The 22981-nt window shown below is 38.6% G+C and overlaps 1 protein-coding gene across 4 annotated transcripts in view; it reads right to left on the bottom strand.

Annotated features, from left to right (window-relative positions):
• Positions 1–22981, bottom strand: part of inpp4b (inositol polyphosphate-4-phosphatase type II B) — a 147588-nt gene that overhangs the window by 34383 nt on the left and 90224 nt on the right. For all 4 annotated transcript variants that reach the window (XM_072384910.1, XM_072384911.1, XM_072384912.1 and 1 more), the window contains 3 exons: positions 18275–18405; positions 8937–9041; positions 6239–6347 (listed from right to left, as the gene is read on the bottom strand). In XM_072384910.1, coding sequence (XP_072241011.1) covers positions 6239–6347; positions 8937–9041; positions 18275–18405 — 345 coding nt within the window. The remainder of the gene's footprint in view (positions 1–6238; positions 6348–8936; positions 9042–18274; positions 18406–22981) is intronic.

The following is a 22981-nucleotide window of genomic DNA, read 5'->3' as shown; positions in this document are numbered from 1 at the left end:
ACAGGCCAAAAGGGGGTGCACATGAGGATCTGATTATTATTTCAACCCTAAAGTATGTTTAAAAAAAAAAATGAAGCCAAGTACAGCAACCCTCTAACAGGCACAACGTTGCAAAGCTAATTTTTAAAAAAGGCTTTTAGGGCATGAGCGGCCTTTTATTTGACAGTGGATGGAGAGGAAAGGGGAGCAGAGTGATCAGGGGAAGACATGCAGCAAATGGCCTCAGACTGGGACTCAAACTAGGGCCAGCTGCATTGTGGAACTACAGCCTATGTAAGTGGGGTGCCCACTTTTCAGTTGAGCTATATGGTGCCCCTACTTTTGTGAAGCCCATAGTACTTATCTTTTGGTGAGGATGTGACAGAGAGGTGGTGATCAAACCCTGCATAAACGTTTGTTTGCGGTGTCATTGGATTGCAGTAGATAAAAATTTCTCCAGACTATTTAGATGTAAAGTTGTAAAGTAACCATAACTGATTCACAGAACACCTGAACTCAACATGAATCCTTCCATTTTACTTCAAAGAGCTCCAATAAAGATATGCCATTTACTGAATGCATTTCTTCTAAGTTAAATGGTTTGGGTTTTCCATTTCAACAGGCCATTTAGAATGTTTTGTCCCTCGTATGTTTGTGCTTATATCAACTGTAATAATCACACTCAATGAGACTTGAAAAGGAAAGGATGAGGTTGACTGCTTCTTATAACAGTATTAGAGGATGTGCTGGGAATGTTATATATTGCACCTTTGTTTCCAGCCTCTGTATATAATATAAGAAAATGAATGTGTTAACTTAAATTCTTAACCTGAGTGTTAGCCAGTAGTCATTATGTTAACTTAATGCTTTCAGGAAAATGTATTAGCATGTCAACAGACTCAGTTTGGATTTCTATTTAAAGTGCATATAGCCCAAAAGACTCATTCCTTCAGACTATAAAATTGATTTACAGTTATAGACATATAAACAGGGGATGCATGTTAAATTCCTTTCGAACTCGAACCTGTTACTCTCCCCTGCTTTTGGGGGTGTCATTCATAGGTCCTGTTTGTAATCCTACATGCACTAAATGCAGAACTACAGTATCATAGGAAGGACTTAAGCAGTCATACTGCTTATAAAGCAATGCGTTTGTGTTGACGGGAACAAATCTTACTCCGATGGCTATTGGCATCCTGCAAGTCTCTGTTGTTGCCCCAATTTTATTCACACTTCATATCACAATTTTCCACAAATATGCCAAAAAGTCTATGCTTCAATATAGACAAGAAGCACAGGAATATTCATACGGGCAGAAAAAAAATTGACAAGAGGCATTACATTTGCGTTGTGTAATTAAATCATGTCTCTTATCAAAGAAAAAAAATTACAACAGTAATTACAATGATAGTTGAAGCTCCTCACATGCAAACACTGCCTTCACCACCACTCAACAAAACTGTGGTTAGCAGCAAAGGTATGAAATGACAATAAAGAGTAAAAAAAATAGGATGAATATTGACAATAATTTTCTTTACAGTAGAAAGCTTTTTGGCAGTAAAAGGCCAAAGATTTTAAGCAGAACTTGCAACTTTTCTCCTGGACTGGTAAGTATACAGCTTGTAATATTAATGTTGAGGGATGCAGCTTATGATGTGGCTGTTAACTATCCTCACAATGTGTCCCAATATACTGTCCCAATATGTTTACTAAGATGTTTTGCTAAAACCTGAGCTTATCTAATCATTTCAACTGTATATGTGTAGTGGTAGCTGTGTTATCATGACTGCCCTGCATAATATCAGCAGTAAGATATTGTTAATTGTTAATCAGCTATTTTATTGTCATTCAGATGATTCTTTTGTTACAATAAAAAGAGCCGGTTCTGAATAGACAGGCAACAGATCTGATTAAGAGGAGTTTTTTCCTCTTGCTGTTACTCGGTTGACTAAATAAAACAATAGATCTGTGAGAACGTGTAAACCTAATGCAATCCTGCATTAAACTACATGTACATGATAATTTAGAATGAAGAACTACAAACGATGCTAATACGCAATGAAATGACAAATCAAATTAAATTTACAAACAAATTACTACAAAAGACAAATTAAAACAAGTGAATCTTGAACAGGAATGAAAAAACACACGTTGCCTGGTAAAACTCTGCCCCTTGTGGTGATAATTTTGAAGGCCAATGCTACAACCACCCCGCCACCCCCCCAATAGCTGCCATAATAACAGAAATTGGCGATGGAGATTCAAGCTGTCTGGCTGGAAATCTTTAATCTTTACATCTGCAGTAAAGCTAAGCATTTTAATATGGGAGTCTATGGGAAATTGGCTGTGGGGCAGTTGCCTGTCAAGGAGCTCCATTTTTTAGCACTTCTCTGTTGGTCTCAACCCCAGAAGTTGAGGACTGAGGTTGAATGAGTTCGAGAAGAGCTGGCCTCTATTTGCACCTGCAGCTTTCTCCATCGCCGGTGAGATAATATTAGCTTCCTCTCCCGCAAAGCTCCTGCAGACTCCATATTATCACGATGTAGAGTGATGCTTTCAGAGAGAATTGTTGCTCGACTCCAGCACTGATAATGTATGATAATGGATTCATTTTAATCCCACCTCTCTCTGCTCAGGGTGTGCTGCGCGCCTCCAGTCATTAAAATGCCAAAGGTGTGCTGCCACTCCCCCAGCACAGTATGCACAGTCCACTTGACACACTTTGCAGCAGCACTTTGATTCATTCATGATATTATCACCATTCATCATTTTAGGACTCAAGTTTCATAAAAGAACAAGAATGAGTAAAGGATTAAAACAAGAGTGAAACAACACAATATCAACAAAAGGACAAAATTAAGGATAAAATAAAACAACTACCTGATTGCCAGAACCAGTAATGTGTTCAGGGGTGAACATCTTTCTTGGTTTTTCTAAATGAGCAATAGGTATGGCTTGTAATAGTAATGAGAGGGAGTAAAACACCATGCCCAGCGGCCTAATTAAGTGAGAATATCTGGCACATGGCTAATTAATTGTGGAGAGGAAATTAATGAAGAGTGTGTGGATTGCTGGTGACAGACAGCAGGAGTAAAATACAGTTACGTCAGCAGAGAGCCCTGCAGCACTTCAAATGACCGCTAAAACCTCCTTCGTCATTTTTTATTTTACACTCTAATCATTCATATACTAGGCCACTGCTACGAGGACAAAAATATACAGGTTGTTTTAGACGTATACTGAAAGATCTGATCTCAAACCAGATTATCTTAACTGCCAATCCCCATCAGATCATGAATCCCTCACTGGGCCCTGATTTCAAACCCGTTCTCAGAAAAACTGCCAAAGCTTTCCTCAATGATTCAGATATATACAGACCCTGATCTGTGACCGAATAATCCTCAAGGCGACTGCCAGCATCTCTCTCCATCATCCACAGAACCTAGAGAAGGTTTACTCCAGAGCAGGCAAAGAACTAACAAGCTGCTGTCCCAGGCCCTGCCAATGGTCTGCCCCTCACTCCCTAATACGCATACATAGAGTATTCCTGGGAGAAGGTTATTTTGTTGGACAACATGCTGGTAGTCACACTAAATCTGAACATCAACCCCACGAGACTCTATTAGGTTTGTGTGATGTGGTTTCAGCCACTCTCTTTGCCCCAGAAAAGTGTCATTTGGCAGTTCTGCTTGACTAGGAGGCCCGGCAAAATGGCAGTGCTTCTTCTCTCTCTGTTACAGAGAGCAGGATTCATAGACACATTGAAAGGAGCACATCCGAAACAGTTTCTGCACAAAGTAACTACAAATATCTGAAAATATACATTTCTCCTCCTGTACATGAAACACATGCAGACATACAGATTAGGAAAAACAGCAATGTTTAGGTTTCATAAAATCCGTCTCTAAAAAAGTGTGCGTTGCACCATGAAAAATGAGGAAATCCACAGTTAGGTCTATAGGGTTAAAATAAAAAAAATGGAAAAAAACCTGGGGACTTTTAGAACAGACATTTAATTGGGAGTGCATTAACTAATGAAAGATGAATGCTTTCGCCATGTGTGTACGCGTGCTGGGTTTTTAAGGTATTCAGAGTGTAGCTATCGATTAAACTCTTTACTTGCTCATCCTAAAAGACAAACCACATCGCATATTCTACCTAATGTCAAGTTTGTCCAAAGCAGGTTTTTAATGGCTATGTAGAGAACTCCCCACCCTCTCCTCATGTCCCGGGAACAAAGACGAATAGCTCTTTTATTGCCCTCCTGGTAACACCTCTATGCTCAGGTTTTCCTTTTTTTCCCCACTCTCAATCCTTTTCCATTTTTACTTTGATGAATTAATATCACATAGAACAGCCAAGTCTCACATCCTGCCGATTGTTCTCTTTTTAATCAGATGTGATTACAAAAGGCTGCCTCTGAAAGGCGAGGAGCTACACTGAGAGAAGTATAATGAGCGTCTGCACATGAATCTTTGCTCTGCTGTAATAGGCTTGACTTAAAGTGCAGTAAAGGCTCTCACCTGGACACATGTACAAAGCATCACACTGACACACACAGATAATCTGATGGGATACCTTTTGGCTCAATAAGTAGTCAGATGTTTGTAACACACTTCATTCAAGCAAATTAAACCATGAAACGCAGAATGTCCTGTATTTGAAGTAAATTGGCAACACCATTAAAATGGCAAATTACGAGGTCTCAGTAAAATCAGAGAGTCTGAGTTTGTTACTTTTTGTGACTGTCAAGCGACTACATTCCAGGTCAAACATGAACTGTACAAGGCTCAGCGCAGGCTGCAGTCAGTTAGCCAGGCGGAAAATTGGAAAGTTCAAGCTACAGTGAGTCATTAACTAAGTCAAATATGAAACAAAAAGCTCTGTCTCCTTGGAGAGTTCCTTCTGAAGTCTAATCTCTTACTCAAAGTAAATGATTTCACTTCAGTGGATTCTCAAAAATATGCTAACCTTATCATTGTTCAAGCTAACAGATAAAATTGACCACCTTCAGCAAATTCACATGTTCGCTTTAGCGTAAAAAAGCCCTTTCTTTATTTTTCATTATCAGCACAAGCCCTCAAATATTTTCCCATAATTTTTTTTTCCCATTTTATTCTATACCTCACCCCACTCCGTCAAGCTTCTTCCCCACTTTCCTGAGCTGCAAACTCTGTAACTAATTAGATCTGGCATGGTCTGTAATGACTTTGCACTCTATGGGGAACTATGAGGGGGAAAAAAAATAACCTTTCACTTTCTCTGGTATCACTCAAAATGACCACACACTGAACTCCAGTGACATATAAGCATCATCACCCACAGGGCATGGACAGATAAATTTACAGGATAGCTAATCTCAGGTTTGAGAAAGTCATGGGTGCCAAAAAGTGCATTTTCAGTCACTGGATATAGAACAGGCCATCGTCTCCTTTTATCCAGCTAATCTCTTTGATTGTGCATGGAGCTAGCGGTGATGGTCAGTGGGACATATGAGACAAATGTTTCTCATCAAGTCATCAAGCACAGTGTTTCTCCGCAGCCGCAGTCCAAAATGGACACAATTAAACCTAAAACTCAAACTGGAAGACTGAATGTCAATGAGAACAACTATCAGTAATTATCTTTAATTAAAAAAGCTGGTCTAAGCAAAGCCCATTTCTTTTTTCTTTTTCCAGACTATGTTTTCAGGATAAGGGCTAGTTGGGAAGAAGAAATTGTGACTGACTGGTTACTACAGAGCTTGCAGAATCAACTATCTAACAATGAGTGGTTATGGATTGTATTAACAATGCGATTACTGCTCATTAACTCAGCTTAGAGAATTGTTAAAACTTCTGAGTTCAACAGTGTATTCCAGCTGGCAGCTGGGGAAATGCTACCAGATCTGTGGCTTTTCAAAGTGACGTGAACAGAGAAGTTAGGAAGGCAGTTGAAAATGCTTGCCGGGGAAGAGAACAGGTGCAAAGGAACTTCTGACTCAACAAACCTTTTCCATCATGCCTGTTGCCTCCAGTCAAATGAAGCTGTCAGAGGCAGTGGCGCTCCAGACTAATTTCAACATGGTTTGGCAGTAAGTAACTGTGTCAGACCTGGCAAATCAAGTCCATGGGCCAGGGACAAATTTGTCTGTCACTATTAATTATGAAGTTAAATTATTTTGTCAATGCAAGCCTGTTTCCTCGGCATGTGTCCTCTATTAAATCACCCATGTTTTCTGTGAATACATGCGATTATGGTGGGAATGTTTGTCTTGTACCTCTTTTTCTCTGCTTCATATCTGCTAAGGAGACGCTGCAGACCGCCGCACTTGAAGCCTTGGAAGTGGGCTGCTGGAGCACCGACAGTGACAATGTCGTAGAATGCATCTATAAAGAGGGAAAAAACATACATCTTATCAGCTTTTAGCATTTAAAATACTGCAACAGCTCCTGGGATACTCGAAGCTAGAGAAAGATGTGATTCTAGAAAGTAAATATCCCCATAAAACTAAGATTTTCGCTGATAATTAACTGAATCTAAAGTCAAAATAGTGCAAAGCTATACACAGAAATGCCACTAAAAAGTGTTATACCAATAATAGATGATATAGGACACAACAATTGATTTGAAAGAAACGTTGTTCATGAAAAAAAAGGAAATTACATTATTTCTGGACTGAACTGGTAATTGCTGTTTTCCACACCTCTCTCCCTGTACACAGTTTGGTGTGAATGTAGTGCTCGTCCCATGTTAAACCAGAAGGACAACCAATGTCGCAGGGCTTCACTCTAATTTGCACATTGGCCACAAAAGTAAATAAACCTTTCACCAACTGCTATGTGGGCACAGAGGTGCTTAGAACAGGCCTTGTTTTGAATGATTAATGGATAAAGTTGACAATTAAATTAGAAAAACATGGAGGCAGGAAAGGGTGTGTTTGTGAGTGTGTGTGTGCGGCATTACAAGGGTTGCCAGGTCACTAAGGCAGGCCCCTGAGAAAGCAGTAATCTGCAGTTCGGACTGTAGCAAAACACTGCTGAAGAATGGCTGAAAATAGAAATTAATGACTCAACAGTTCCAAGTCTTGCCACGGAGAAGTAAATGACAAGACCACAACAGAAGTTGGATCTTTGCTACAACAGTACCCACTGTTTCTTCACTTAATTATCCCTGTGTCGGGTTGTAAGACAGTCTGACTGCCACACGTCTGGCCCCTGGAGTCTGCAGGTACCCAGGTTCCCTTAATTGGTCCTCCCACAGAGGAAGCACACAGAAAAACAATGGTGGGTTGCAAGCACAATGACCAATTTGAGCTTGATTTACCTGGTCTTCCACTCATACCATCTTTTTCTCAAAAAATTCACAGCAGAAGACAGTGTGGAAGAACTGAGAGGAGAATTGCTTTCTTGAAGAAGAAATTGATTGTCACAGTTGAAAGGAGTGTTTAAGAACTGCACTGATCCAATGATGTGATCAAGAATAGGGGAATGGAAACCATAAAGAAAAAAAAAACCTCCCATCATTAAACAAAAAAGTTTCTGATGAACAGTGCTTTAAATTGTCGCTTTGACAAGATGATACATTTTAGGCTGAAAATATTTCATAGCTGTAGTTTTGGAGACAGAGGAAAACCACTCGCTGTAAAACTATCTATTTCTGTTCAGCGGCTCAAGTACTGTTTTTCTTTTCTCGGTGGATGATCAATAGACTAAATGAAAATGAATGGTTTAGAGTCCCTGAACAGATTGCACAGCAAAACGGGGGGAAAAGCATCTCTTTATAAAATCAAATGTGACAGTGGAGCAATTGATATCGCTTTGAAACTGAAACTCAGCTAGAATGACGACCAGATTCCGATGTTTATTATGCATGGCTGATTGCATTCATTGGTGAGTTTTCTTTTAAAGAAGGAAAAATTAGGGGGAACTCATTAAGGTTGTCATTGAATTAAAACAGGAGGGTAACCCGTCACTCGGAAATAACGGGTTTCTTTGTAGCAATACTCCCTCATTGGCTGCTGTCTGTTTGTGGAGGTTTTCATTTGCACCTAACCATCAGTTCTAGTCATTAACCATCTGTCACACACATTTACAGTTTATTGGAACAGCTAATGAAAGCAGAAGATCATATAACTAAATACAACCTAGTCTAAAATCCTGTTGATACACAATGTGTGCATTTTGTTTACTTGTCACTTTTTTCCAACACTGCAGATTTCTTAATTAACCTTGTGAAGACAGTGGAGACAGGATGGACCTGGCAGGAGTGGAGTGTGAACACACATCACGCATCAGTTTAAGCACCACTGCCTGAAAGGGAGTTAAAGAGTGAATTGGGCCCACAGAGGGTAATTATCAGTGTCTATCAATCGACAAACTTCTTCAAGGTTTGTTTTAGTTTCCCACTTTTCCCACCTTGACAGAACAAGAAAGTTGTGGAACTGTACGATGAGTTGATTTGACTTAATTTATTTGTCATCCCTGAGGTCCTCACTGAACGAATGACATTTAATCCCAGTGTTTGCCTGTCTTCAACTTTCCATCAATGTTTAGTTGAAATGGAGCCCGCTCACAGATTGTGAGGCAGCAGTTAGCCGCCTAATAGATCAAGACAGTTCCAGGCCAATGACAACCTGCTGGAGGGCAGCAACGGAGGAGACAGCCTAGTCATTCACTCTGGAAAAACGCAAAGGGCTTAATTAGCGTTTCGCCTGCTTTTTTAGGCCAAGTTAATTCTCACCTTTCAACCTGGGTGATGACCTAGAAACAGCCTGTCTGAGCCTCTGAGTATTTCTGACAGATGGAGAAGTCAAGCACACATAGACAAAAGGAGACGACAAACACAGCAGCTTATGGAATACACACACAGACAAGGACAGACAGATCAAACAGGCTGTCCCCACCAAATCAAGTTGCCCTCAAGCATGTGTCGAAGATTTTCTGAAATCGATACATGCAATAATGATATAAAAATACCTGTTTTTTTGGGGCATGTCACCCTCATTCTCTGTGTGTGCAAGTTTATTGGTATGAACTCCAGAGACTTCTGAGCTTTGCAGCAGCTGGGCTTGAATGAACAACCTGAACAAAGAAAAACAAAACTTTATGTCATATTGTCACAAAACATGGCTTTGTTGATGCCAAGAATAACAAACATTCCTTTGAAAGCCCTCTATATCATGGACAGATAAATACTGTGTGCTGAGGTTACATTACATGACTGTTTTAGATGGCTTTTCTTTTTAGCATTTAAGTTGCTTAGAGAAACTGTGACAGCCAGAGTCAGAGAACACAGTAAATTGAGTTTGAAATAAATATTTTAACACAAAGGAAAAATAATACATCACAAATAAGGTGTCATTTCAATTAGAAGTTGTAAAAGCAGATGCAGTGCAGATTCAGCTACAGCGTTTTTGTTTTGGGCATGTTTACTTCTGCATATAATGGTATAGTAAAGTATAGTGAATTGCTATTAGTATAATATAGGATAGTATGGATCGTGTTACCAGATATCAGTTAATGACTCCATCAATTAGAGATCAGCAAGGTCAAAAAGCTTTTGATCAAGTGTTAATAGCATCCTCTAATGAGAAGCTTAGTAGCTTCTAACAGACTCAAAATGGCCAAGTAAAATGTTCTGCAAAAAATTGATTCCTTGATGTTAAAAAGCAAGTTAATCTAAAAATCTAAATCTAACACAGCATGCTGAATGTTCAAATCTCCGACATGTAAATAGGGTTGACGAACCCTAGCTGCCAGCTTTAAGAGAGGCACGCCACTTTGACGCTACCTTCAAATCCCTTTATAAAGTTCCTCTATGAGAAAGCCTTTAGCAATGTCTGAAATGTTTATCATACATTTTTATAATTGTGTTTTTGTGAACATCCATCCGACTCTAATTCACCTTATCCCTTCTTGTAAAGCGCTTGTTAAGAAAAGAGCTATACAAATAATACTTTATTATCATCATTATTACAAGACATGGGTTTAAAAGAAAGCAACAGAGGCAGCTTCAGATGTGTTGTGATGTTTGCCCTTCAAGGTGATTTACTTAAAACCATGGCATTCAGGGCAGGCACAGATAATCTGAGGGGGAACAAACATTCTTATATGAAAAAGTGTCATAATCTAGTTTGGCATTAAAACTTTTAATTAGACCCTTTTGGAAGACAGAATACTTTAATTTCCCTGTTGAGTTACAAAAGTTATTCTGACGCAGAAGTTTGATCATTTTCAGCTCATTTGCGACATCGATCCCAAATGTAATGTGACGACTACTATAAAGGAATAACACAAAAATGTGTCATTTTGTGAAAATATTAACTTTTTTCATGTTAAATTAAATGAATCAATTAGATTAATGTGAGATATCTTCTATGTTTAGAGGACACTGATAGGCGGCTTTGTAGAGCGGTCCGAACAGAATCACCTGAGGCTGAATGTCAACAAGACCAGAGAGATGGTGATCGACTTCAGGAGGAAGAAGATGCTTGCACAGCCACTACGGATCAGGGGGGAAGTGGTGGAGGAGGTGGAGAACTACAGATACCTGGGATAGGTGATCGACAACAGACTGGACTGGAAATCTAATACTGAGGCTGTGTACAAGAAGGGGATGAGCAGACTATTTCCTGTGGAAGCTGAGATCCTTCAACGTGTGCAGCAAGATGTTGGAGATCTTTTACCAGTCCGCTGTTGCCAGCGCCATTTTCTATGCTGCTGTGTGTTGGGGCAGCAGCAGCATCAGAGTCAGCGACACTAACAGACTTGATAAAATCATCAAGAAGGCTGGCTCTGCACTTGGTCTCAGGCTGGAGTCTTTTGAGACTGTGGTGGAAAGGAGAACGCTGAATAAACTGTTATCCATCATGGACAATGGCCAGCACCCTCTCCATCACACAACAGACAGACAGCGGAGTACCTTCTCTCACAGGCTGCTCCAGCTCTGCTGTCGAAGGGACAGACACAGGAAATCTTTCCTGCCACATCCCATCACATTGTACAATAACAGCTAAGACTCTGAAGAACACTGCTTATTCATACATTTTATATTGCTATTTTTAACATGTCTAGGGTGTCCTTTTTTATTCGATTTAATGCTGCTGCACTATAATTTCCCGACTTGGGATTCATTCATTTAGTCAGTCAGTCAGTCAGTCAGTCAGTCAGTCAGTCAGTCAGTCAGTCAGTCAGTCAGTCAGTCAGTCAGTCAGTCAGTCAGTCAGTCAGTCAGTCAGTCTATAGGATGTAGCTCATCATTATACCCAAACTTTTCATTCTGTCTGCCTTTGCGGATGTGGAAAACACATCATCACATTCCTTTGAAACAAGGGAAGTATTTTTCTCCCCAGGAAAGAATGAACACTTTCCCACACAGTCCTTTCTATCTGTCAACATTAAAGCGTAAAAAAAAAAAAATTCTTATTACTACTTTGAAATGCATATTATCTGTGAATATAACAATGGGATTTATTTTTTGCTTAATTCTCCGAAAGACTTTGATTTCTTTTCTACATTTATGCCTTTCTTATTAACACAACCAAGTCTTGAATGATTAAATTAAAGTTTTTCAAATAGAGCAATATTTGCGTTAATTGTCTTTATGTCAGTAATTACTGGGTTATTTAACATCTCTGATATGTGTCTGAGTGGTGGTACATTACAGGTGACACACAGTGTTCTTGCACTCTGTCTTAAATTGTATGTTAATTGCAACATAATGACTAAAATGACACTTTCCAGCTCTCATTTGACAAGTGCCATAAATCTCTTTGATGAGAGCTAAACTATGCTGCGTGAAGTCTCCGTGCTCTTGTTCATTAATTACTTTTGAGGTGGCATGCCAGTATCCACCAATCAGAGCCGCAGCACCAAAGAAGGTCTGTGTTGTCAAGGAATCTAAACGAGAAAGCCTGTTACCTGTAGCAGATTTTTAACATCCTTTGGCAGCAATGGATAGTGTATCAAGGAGAAATAACTTAGCAGTTTGGTCTAAGTATTCATAGAAATAAACTGCTATGAACTAAAAAAGATTTAGACCCTGAAATGGATGGGGGAAAAAGGAAGATAAGAATTATATTCAAACAACAAATCCTTGAATCAGCTCAGATTTCAGTTGAGAAATCAGTACAGTGGAGATGGAAGGGATCGAGTGCTTTAGTTTAAAAATATTGAATCTCTATCTCTTTTATAGAGTCTGTGACCCTGAATCTCTTGCCTATCTAACCCTTACATGTTAGAAAAACAGAGCACAGCACACAGATTGGTAACGCTGGACAGTGTGGGTTGTGATAGGTCTGGAATGGGTGTGGATGACAAGCTTGATATGGAAAATATTGTCCCACAAGCCATGATGCCAGATAACTGCCTTGGCCACATCACAGAAGCTTCCTTTCATTTTCCGAAAATTAAGATAAGGAAAGTACATGAAAGGGCTTTCCCAGTTTGGTATCAGAAGTTAGGATCTTGTTGATCTCATATAGCTTTGTGCCCAAACCAGGTCCTTACCATGCTCACAATGCAGAAAAGACAGGACCTACAAGTTAAGAATTTTGTTTAATATTTTTGCTGTGGTATCTGTGAGGAAACTTACTTAGTGCCAAAAATTAATATAACATATCAGCATGGCTTGCATTTCTACAGGCTAATAATATCGATCAGGTTCTCTACAGCTCACTAATACTTGCTCATTCCCGTAACTGCCTTGAGTGCTGCTAAGACTACTTTTGATATCTGATATGTTGATATCTGGCTGTAAACAAAAGTATTGGGTAAAATTTTCATTTTGAAGGGATGAAGAGGTTGTATGAAATGGAAAGAGTAGAAATAGTCATCAAAATGCATGGTGTTAACTAGAAAAACTTATTAGATGACCAGAGTTAGTAGGCTTTAAAATGTGGAGCACTTGAAGCTGTTGAAATATGATAAAAACTATAAGGCAACGTCAGAGCCATGTCACTAACTGGTTATTAAAATCTCTTAGCCTTGTATACCGTTATTAAAATGTTATCTACTAGATAAGGTTTAACTGGTCTCCTCTGTGTTTCTAAAAGGTAACATTAAATCAGTGGCTACATTGTCATCCTTGCTCAGTAGGGTCGCACTGTCAGCTGTGCAGCTCTGAGAACCGGGCTAATCGAACTTGTAACCGTTGTGGGTTAGATGAATTAGTCAAATCAGATCCCCATCTGTTTGCACAGGTGGGCAGGCTATGTGACAGAGGGGCCTGATGCCAGCATTACTGACCATCATCCAGCCTCTATCTCTTTTTTAATCTTTAATTCTTTGCTCCTCGTCACATCTTCGTACTTCTTTTAGATGACAGTAAATGTTCTCTGCTTTCAGAAACCTCTGCCTAAGTGTCAGTGGAGAAGCTGAATAAATAAAAAAAAAAACAAGACAATAAACAGCTGCTTGTAAGTGACATCAATCAGGTCAATGTAAGTATGTTCGAGTATGTGAAGGGTTTGATCATTAAAGTGTCATGGTGCTGAGAGCACAGCAGGCAATTGTAACTTGTGTTAGACACAAAAGAGATTGAACACATGCTGTGCGTGCAGTGGAATCAGTTTTAGAGGAGTGTGAACTGGACAAGTGAGTCATGTCTGAAAGCAACTTTTTTTCTTCTTTTTTTTTAAAATAAACAATTTATATTCTACTTTTTGGTCATTATTATTCCAAAACCTGCACACAACAGGTCAACAGTCTGAAATGAATTAAATTAAATAACAATTAAATAGAATGTTGCATAATGTTGTAGTACATAAATTCATTTTCACTAGAGATTAAGTCAGAATTGTTAGTCATAAGCATAGCATAGCGTAGCAGGTGGTTATGCTGAAGAATCCCTTCACTAAAAACTATTTGTTGTTTCAACACCACCGCTATCGAGAGTCTAGATTGAAGAGCCGAGAGGGTAACTCCAGGGGCTCATGACCCATTCCCTGTACAGAGCTAGCCTTCTTTATCAGTTTAAGTTTCTGAGTCTCTTGCTCTAATGCTGCTGCTTCACTAGATGGCTGCAAAGCAGATGGCAATCTCCACCATAGATATATTGAAGATATACAATGTCTTGGTACAGACATTGAATGACCTAAGATTCCTCAAGAAGTACAGTCTATTCTGTCTATTAGTGTTGCATTTCCAGTTTAGTTTGTCCAAGTGTACTCCCAGGTATCAGTAGTTGTCCACCACCTCTTCACCTTGAATTGAGACAGTGTATGGCTTATTTGTGGTCCTCCTAAAACCCATAATAACAATATAAGTTGACTGTTTCCAAACCATGCCACAAAGTGATTGACTAGTCTTGTTCATCACTGATACATCAAACAACTGCTGAGTCATTTCTGGAGATGACAGGATTCTGAGTTGTACTGGAAGTCTGAGGTGTAGAGAGAGAGGAGAAACAGTTAGAGTACAGTCCCCTGTGGTGCTCCTGTGCTGCTGTCCACTCTCTCCAACAAACAACCATTCAGTCAAAAAAAATATGGTCTATTTGTGAGGTAGTCAATAATTCAGACACATGCAGGGGCATTCATCTGTATTTTTCTGGAGCTTCTCACATAACATAGAAAGCTGAATTGCCTTGAAAGCATAGCAGAAAACATAGAACATGATCCTCACTGTGCTGCCTTCTTTGTCTGGATGAAAGAGGGTTAAATCAGGCAACACAGTGAGGAACATGTTCTTTGATTTATCCAGTTCTAAATGGACTGTACTAATGTAGCGCTTCTAGTTTAGCTGACTACTCAAAGCACTTTGACACTACAAGTCACATTCACTCATACACACACTCATACAGCCCTTCTTAGTCTATACAGTGTTACAGGCTACATAGGGATTTTTTAAATCTATCACACACATTCCCACACTGGTGGATGCAAACGAAGCAACAAAGGGTTCAGTCACTTGCCCAAGGTCATTTCAACATGTGGTTCGGGAACACTAGGAATCAAGCTACGGACCTTCCAATTGACAGACAACGGTTCTTCCTCCTAAGTGCTGTATCGTATACATAATACAGATAATGCTGAGAATATGTCCAATATGTCCAATTGTACTGCACTCGCAATTACAAAACTAAACTTAATTGTCAGCCACACAGACATACATGATTCTGCTTGAAACAGCAGTGAAGCATTGAAAGTCCAACACTCCACTTATGGGATGACGGACATTTTTTCTGCATAGAGATGCAACACTATTAGAGGTCGAACAAACACCATGCTAAACGATTATATCTGTGCGTTTCATTTGTGACTGATAAACAACGACAGAAGGGATGTATAATTCATTGACGGAATATACTTATTATGACATCTATGTTTGTTAAGGTAAAGTGGACAAAAAGAAATTAGGGAGAAAGGTGGACTTCTATCTCTAGAGCTCTTTTCCCATTGACAAAAAAAAGAACAAAATTCTAAAAAAAACAAAACACAAAAGCTGCCAAATGAAATGCTCCGACCTCTGATTTGTTGTAGCGCATGACAATCCCCCTCACCCAGTACTGACCTTCAATTACAGATGCATAAGAGTTCATCTATTTAATTTAAATGCACCAATAATCCTATTTAAGGACAGCAGTCCTCAGGGCCCAGAGCAAACCCAGAAAACCAATTACATTAATTAAAAATGTGGAAGATGCCAAGTCTATCTTGTTGGAGCACTTTACATTTCCCATCTTTCTCTCAGTTTTGTCTTTTACAAAGCCAGAAATAATCACTATAACCTAAAAAAAAGCATGTCTTTAAGCTGACATTGTATAATAAAATGGAGTAGGTAAATATCTACTTTGTGACTTGAAGTTCTGAATATGTATGTGTAATAGGACAAGCAATGGCAGAGAGACCTACTGAGTATGTCTTACTTAACTTTATTTCTTATGAATGATGCTCAGTCCCCATATTTGTCATCATTTATTTATTCTGGTAATTACATTTTCACTCCCTGTCTACACTGTCTTTGTACACCTACTCAACCTCCTTCACAATCTGTCCCTTTTAGTTTCTGCTTCCAGTCTTTTTAAATCTTATAAGTTATCAAAAGTTAGCCGCTTGCCCTCTCAGTTTGTTTAACGACGTCTATCACCCTGTTATTTTAACACCGGACTGAATTAGAGAGGGAGGGTGTACTGCACAATCTGAGCCACACAAGGGACTTGTCGGGAACTATAATGACCAATGCCACATTCTTCTTTCCCTTTGCCCTCATAACCCTCCTCCTCAGAGCTCATGCAACACAGAGGCATAGCCATTTATATTTCTTATCAGCTGGGAAGAGCAAAAAGTAAGAGAGACAAATATCTCATTAAGGGGACAAGAGCGGATCTGTGTAAAATTAATCACCAGCCATAATGTTGCATAAGTGCATGGCAAGCTAAAATATGCATAGAATACCATGAGGCTACAACTGAGATGGAAAGCAACAAATGCACATTGACTGGTCAGTTCATGAAGTTTTGTGACTCATAATAACATTTTAATTTGTAATAATCTAACGAGTTTAGTGGAGCAGAGAGGAGGTTGATGTAGACCTAACATCTGCCATTTTTTAAAAAAGCAAATGAGACCGTGTCTTTGAGGGATGGAATATATAAATAGGGACAACTCCTACAAACACAGAGAATATGGACCATTGCTGTTTTTACGTATAGTGTACACATTCACCTTGCCTTAAAATGCATAAGAATAAACACAGATTTTTCCAAATGAACCTCAAACACCTCATCATCACTGGTGTTCTGAGGTATTATCACTTGTTCAGTGTTTCTTTTTGAATGTGAGGGTATGAGAAACAGCCTAATTACTTCCTGCATTCAATTTACAGCTAGTTGGGTGGATTAATTCAATTATGTAAAACATTTGAAAAAAAGTGTACAACAAATATTTGCATACTGCATGCTTGTAAATTAGATGCAAAACTTTTTTCCCCCTAAAATTTTCAAATGCAACTGATTTGTATTAGTTTTTATGTGCACTGCTCCCATTTGCTTTAACTAGGCACAGAGGAGCATGAGAGGTACACAGGTTTCAATTGCCCATGACAAAACCTGTGTTGCCATGGCAGCTCTCTGACAGCAACTTCATACTAAGGTTGTCATTAACACAAATCATCCTAGATCAGTCCTTCCGTTTAAAGTTATCATTTTCTTTGGACTCTTTTTTTGTCTAACTGAAAACGCTTGGGGATATTTTAAGCTATACCTGTTTCATAAAATAATAAACAAGGGAACTGGTTGGACCAGGTTACAAAGATTATATATCTCAATCTTTCAGTCATTCTTGTGGCTTACAACAGAAGGGGACTAGATTCCCCTCATTTTCAGTCCAGTCCATGTGCTCGAATACTGACCTATAAGCATAATAAAGACGCTTAAACCAAAAGGATGAACAAGTATTGTGTTTACACATAAAACAACTTAGCAAAGAAGCAATTTCAAATCATGTTTTTAGGCAGGCCTATCGCAGAGAAAAATATTGTTCCAATTTCTTTAGGTGAATCTAAGACAAATGCCAAATTTGCCAAAGTCTGAAAGAGATTAAATAGTATTTTTGATCAAACAAGGTGATTCCAAAACAGCTGTTACTTGGTATCTCTGTTTCATAAACATCTCTCAGCATGGCGGTGGAGGAGAAAAGAAGAAGTGGCATGTTTAAAAAAAAAATATCGACAGCAGATGGAGAGTATCTGAAAGTGATGTCCTTAGGAAAGAGGAAAAAAATCCAGCAAAGATCTGACACAGCACCTGAGAGATCCATCTAGACCTTCAGTCTTATTACAAATTAGAAGTCATTCTTATGGAAAAGAAACAAAAAAAATGCTGAGGTATGTCAAATGACAGAAGAACGAGACTGAAAATCTGGGGCAACAGGTCTTATGAAGGGATGGATCCTTCTCAGAGCCCAGACCTCAAATGTTATTGAAGCAGTGTGGGATCATCTTGACAAAGAATGGAAGAAAAAGCACAAAGTATTCAAAGAAAAGCTTTGGAATTTCTTCCAAAAAGCCTGGGGAACTATACGTGAAGAAAGCTTGTCTAAAAAGGGTTCAGATTGTGTTGAAGAATAAAGGTGCTCATACCAAATAATGACATTCAAGCTTGTTAAAACTGAACAAACAGTTTATGTTTGCACGTGTTACATTATTTTCCATTTTTCTGAAAATATACAAAGAAATTATGTAGGGGTGACTCTTTTTCACAGTACTGTATTTGAGCAAAAATATACAAGGTAAGAAAACAAGGACACAGCAAATATACTGGGCTTTGAGTGTATGTTTAAATACGATGCAAAGGTAATAAGGATATGCCTTCATACCAGTGATCTTGTCCAGTTCAGCCAAAGTCTCCTGGTAGGAACTGATGATTCCTCCGTATCGTGTCATCACCTCCTTCCTTAAGTTGTCCCAATGAGGAGAAAGCTCTCCTAACTCCTTCAGATCCTGCATCCTATAGATAAACAAAGACCTAAGATGGTGAATGGATTCTAATGGATATAAACTGATAATCACAATAAATTCCACAAACAAATTCAGACATAATATAAACCAGGTTAAGAGAGATAAGTAATACAGCATTGCAACTGTGTTGCATCAAATTCACACTTTTCAACTCATTTCAAATCATCAGCATTTTCCCGTTAAAGCACAAAAAATGATTAACAATCAGAAAAAAGATCCAACAGTGCTTATAATGAATCAGTTACACATGCATGGACTGTATCTCAAACATGCCGTGGCGTGCCAGATAAACACAGTCGTGAATTTCAGGTTGTGGTGCCCACTTATCCCCTCTGGCATGTCAAATTCCTCCCCAGCTTTTTAAAATTCTTTATGCCATTACAGGCCGCATATAGCAAACATTTTCTCTCTACCAGGTGTCAGTGGAGCTTGTCTGTGTTTCAGCTAGCTGTGTCTGCAACCTCATGCCAAACATTCCCTTTGCTTCCCCTGTTGAAAATAATCATAGGTGTGCATGAGTGTGTGCATGTGTGCCTTCATTTGTGGATGAAGAGGCTGATTTCCAACTAGGAAGCACTGCTTCTTTCATCCTTTCATCATTTGCATATGAAAGGCAACATCAGATGGACAGATATCATTCAGCCCTCCAGCACCCTCTGAAAAGTAAATTGCAGTGATATTATAGAAACTAGAGATTTAATGTACTATTCAGAATAGCAATTACACAGTCACATGCATTACACTGATGAGAGCCAGATAAGCATTTAGTGATTACATCTCATACATGATGTATACAGAATGTGTTCAAAGGACAGCCAGCGTGTATAAATGTTTGTTGGTTAAACTTATTGTTATTACCAGGTATAATTACTTGAATGCATAATGTAGTAGATATACCTTTGTTGCACACAGTATTAGGTAGATTATTCAGTAGTATCTTCAGTAGATTACATCTTTCCTTTTTCTATAAAAATTAATTATTTTTAGATATTTAGATTACTTTGAAGTACAAAGCAGCGTGGGATAAAAATTGTGCCAGAGGGAGCTTTGTGAAAAAAATAAATGTCTTCATCTAATGGTTGAAGAAACCCACAATGTTTTAAAGGAAAAAGACACAAAATGTCCACACATCTATCAGTTAGTTTAATCTGATTACTCCAAAGGTTTGCAGGCAACCTGCCTGCTGCAGCTGAACAATGAAAGAAGCTATTTATTAGCTGTTGTGAGTTTTTTGCAAATGAGAACACAGACCAGTAAGAAGTAAGGTGTTGCTTGTGCGTACACAACAAAGAAAGTCTGAGGTCACTCAATTTGTGCCCAACTAATACAAACTAATGGTCTGTAAACAAAAAGTAGATCACATATGAAACAGTTTCTTCCCATCTAAAAAAAAAAGCTCAAAACAAAGTTTAGTTAAGGAACAGGTCTGGTACATGCTGGGCGACTCAATCTGAAGGTGGTTATAAGTAAATTGTGCTTATTTCATCGGAGGATTGACAAGTTCCACTCAAAGTAAGTATATTTCAGACTACTATGATGAAAAAATCATTCCCTACACTTTGAGGTAAAAGAAACAAGCAACTTAGAGTAAAAGAAAAAAAAAACAAGCTGTGGTGTCAAGGTGACAGCATGTCTGTTTCTCAGCAAGCAGGGTCTGGATAAAGCTACATCACAGTTCTCCATAATTTCAATCAAACTTATTGTTCCTGGAATATCCACTTATAGCTTGTAGTAGTCCCTGATACCATAAAAGGACCATTTCAAACAATAGTGAGGATTATGTTCTTAAACTGTCCAATTTGAATAGCATGCTCCATGGCACCAGAGAGTTAGAATGATTTCAACAATATGAATTTAGTCTACACCTCTTAGACATCGCCACTTGTGGGTCAAATCTCTCAACTGTCACTTGAGCGATAGGTTATTTTATGTCTGGAGAGGATGTAAGGCTACATGATCCTGAAGTAAACAACATAAAATGGATAAAATAGGTGATCATATCTGCTTATTAAATAAGGCTGATAAAGCAATGGGATGGTGTGTTATCAATTCCTTAATCAGCGTGCCATTCTTTAAAAGAACAGGTGTGATAGAATTGGGAATGAATAGGTTGTTTGGTGGTGGGTTTAGCCACTGGTAAAACATCTAACAGACAGCACACAATGTGAAGGTAACACTGGATAACATACACCATGCTAAAAGTATTCTTTACAAGCTTTTGATAACAACATGTAGAGAGAACTGAACCCATTTCATCTGCTGGTTATAGGTTTGTGAAGTGTGTTGTCAATGCATTCCTATTTGGGCCACCTTTTAGGGCGTGTTGTTGGCAATTGAACTGGAAGAGCTTTTGACTCTTTTGTGAATACGTCCTCCTCAACTGCTTTAACAAAAAGCGTTTGAAATGATACAGCAGATCATACAGCCATTTCTACTTCTCAAACAAGAATATTCATTTATGCTTTCCCATGTATCTACACTGTCACCTGATCTGCTTCTGCTTAGAAACGTAACAACGCATTACAGTAATGCAAACAACAACTATATTATGTTTACACAACATATTTGCTTACAAAAACTGAATGCTTCTATGAAACACAGAGTCAAGGTAATAAGTAAGTTTCAATTGTCAGCTTTTAAGTCTCAGGACATAATAACAATGAAAAAAGATTAATGTCATGTATCTGGTACATACCAAGTCTTAAAACTGGGTAAATACAACCTTAGCCGTTAACCTATTACACAGTTTAATGATCTGTATAACGAAAACTAAGCCAAAATGTAGAAGTATAGTATAGAAAACTAAGTATACCCCACTATTTGAAGAACCATTTTTAGCAGTAATAACTATAAGTAATGCTTTTCTCTATGATGTTATCAGCCTCTCACATTTTTGAGGATACATTCTGGACCACTCTTGCTATGGTTCATTGAGTTTGCAGGCATTTGTTTAAGCACAGGTTTCTTATGGTCCCACTACAGCATTAAAAAAAAGATCTGTCAGCCATTCTGTTGCAGATTTGTTACTGTTCCTAGGATTGTTATCCTGTTCCACGAGCCAGTTCCAGCTAAGCTTTAGCTGTCAGACAGGTGGCCTCACATTTCACTTTGGAATAATTGGGTACAGAGAGGGATTAATAGACTCAGTGACAGCAATGTGTCCAGGTCCTGTGGCTGCAAAACAAGTCCGAACCCCCCCGCGACTTTGCTTGACAGTTGGTATAAGGTGTTTGTTCTGATATGCTGTGTTTGGATTTCACCAAATGTGGTTCTGTCCATTATGATATAAAAATCTCCACTTTGGTTTTGTCTGTCTTCAGGACATTGTTCCAGAAGTGCTTTGTCAGATGCAACTTTGCAAACACATTCTATGCTGTCATGTTATTTTAGAGAGAAAAGACTTTCTCCTGTAACTCTTCCAAATCAGTTACACTTTTCAGATTTTTCCTGACTGTACTATCATGGAATTTAACAATTAACTAACTGAGAGACAAAGGCTAACTGAGGCCTGTGGAGTCTGACATGTAGCTCTGGGCTTTTTTGCATGGTGTGACTTTGCAGTAAACTTGATGGAATGTCCATCCCTGGGAAGGGTGACGGCTATCTTGAATGTTTTGCAAACCGCCAAAACTTCTTTTATAGAGGTGCTTACACCTGATCAATTAATGACATATATTTGTTTAGCAGCACCTGGCTGCTACTAACCCTCTTCCAATGATCCAATGAAAGCATTATTGGTGGAACTGGTATTTCACTCCTGCATCCTTGTTTTTGTTCAGTAAACAATGAGCAGAAGGTTTCTCTTTATCATGTCCCGATATTTAAAACATAAGAATTGAAAGAATTATTGTGACTGTAAATGCAAAATGTTACATGGTATGATTGCATCAAGATTGTTCACAACACAATAATCTGTATTCTGCCTATGTGCGGTCTTGTCATTATCAAAACTCTGCCAGTCAGTGTATAGACTCAGTCAGCATAATGGTTGTACACATTATCTCCAACATCTTCACTCATTTCTGCACTCATTAGGAGACTGATGCTCCTAATGAACTCACAGCACTGAAGTTATAGCCAATGATTTCTGTTTTCAGATGCCAATAAACTCAACACATTGTAATACAAACTTGCTGCAAACAAGCATTCAGTTGTGGACCACTACAGGCACACCTCCAGGCTCACAACAGCGTAGCTCCGGTACAGGCTTTGCATTAATCTGGTGGAGAAGCTTAAACAAGTTTAAGTGCAAAGAAAAAAATAGATGAATATAGAAAATAAATGGACACAAAACAGTATCCTAAAAAAACATCTCCAATAGTGATTTACTCTAGATTAATTTCAAGATATGTGATAATTAACTGAGTTAATCATTTATTTTGACTGAAACATGACACAGCTATCAGAGAGTCAAATAAAGGACAAAAATCAACACAGAACAAGTGGAAACAAAGTCAAATGTCAAAATGTCACCCAATGATCTTAACACACAAACCCTGTTACTTGTTAATTAACATGATAAGAAGAGAGATATGCTTCCCCCCAATAATGAGACAGCAGACAGC

Source organism: Leuresthes tenuis, unplaced genomic scaffold (assembly GCF_036924035.1).
Source record: "Leuresthes tenuis unplaced genomic scaffold, fLeuTen1.0.hap1 SCAF_4, whole genome shotgun sequence".
In the NCBI taxonomy this organism is placed as follows: Eukaryota; Metazoa; Chordata; class Actinopteri; order Atheriniformes; family Atherinopsidae; genus Leuresthes; species Leuresthes tenuis.
The sequence above is the reverse complement of the archived record's forward strand: the minus strand, read 5'-3'. Positions and strand labels throughout refer to the sequence as shown.